The 1,065-nt window shown below is 40.5% G+C and overlaps 1 protein-coding gene across 1 annotated transcript; it reads right to left on the reverse strand.

Moving 5' to 3' along the window:
* Nucleotides 1-473: 473 nt before the first annotated feature.
* SARC_17010 (hypothetical protein) lies at nucleotides 474-789 on the reverse strand (the record flags this gene model as incomplete). Its single annotated transcript, XM_014288889.1, has 1 exon — nucleotides 474-789. A coding segment is annotated over one exon (316 nt), but the record flags the coding sequence as incomplete, so codon positions are not given.
* Nucleotides 790-1,065: the final 276 nt, after the last annotated feature.

Below are 1,065 nucleotides of genomic sequence, written 5' to 3' on the forward strand. Positions count from 1 at the left end.
TACTATCAGCGCCAGAATATTGACAATCCTGGGCATGTTGCTGTTGTTTTGCCCGAGTGCAAAGGTGTTATTCTCTTCCAGCAGATGGCACATGTAAGCGTAGATGTACTTGCTTTCCTCTTTGTCTTACGTTACGGGCAGCCAAGATATGAACTCGGCGTTGATTTAATTAATGTCCGGTACGTTGTCTTTGTGCGCCATGCATACTTTGGCTGTAGTGGGTGTATAGTAATAGGGGGTAAGAAGAGATTTATAGAAAGAACTAGGACGGGTGAGGTAATGCTTCTATCGCCCGATAAAAAAACATACATACATACATACATACATACATACATACAAATATATATACATATACATATACATCATATGCATATACATATACATCATATGCATATACAAATATGTATACTATGAATATTATTTTATGTTGTATACACATAGTATTCATCCATCGTAAACACATATTTGCATACCGATAGCTGATATCGCATTCTCCGTGCAGTGTACATTATCCGCACTCTTAGCCTCGGGCATATTTATAACCTTACACAACGGTGCAATGCTGGCTTGTATCATGGGGATGTATGCTGGGCCACCAAACTTCGCAATCACCCCCATCCCATACACAGCAGCGTGCCTTACATGTGTATTGGGATCCAAAAGACTCGCCGCGATGGATTCTAGGAAGAACTGTAAGCAAGTTTGTTGTAGTGTTAGTAGGAGATACGCGCTTGGGCGGGGATTGGAAACAGTCGGGGCTATGTGGGTTTGGAATGAGGATGAAGTCATGCTATCAAATGTGCAAAAATAGACAAATATATGATGAAAAATGTACGTATCTATGTATGTATGTATCAAGACACATATATGTACGTAAGTATGTATCAAGACACAAATGTACGTATGTATGTAGGGATAAATTATCGAGGACCGTGGAAGAATTGATAGTATGACTGCACAGGTACACGCCTGCATGTGGAGAATATACGCAGATACGGCCACCACATACCACAAACACAGGTATATCTTATGGCGCATCATTTACAATACATGCGGACCGAAACT

The sequence above is a fragment of the Sphaeroforma arctica genome (assembly GCF_001186125.1).
Source record: "Sphaeroforma arctica JP610 unplaced genomic scaffold supercont1.9511, whole genome shotgun sequence".
Lineage (NCBI taxonomy): Eukaryota > Ichthyosporea > Ichthyophonida > Sphaeroforma > Sphaeroforma arctica.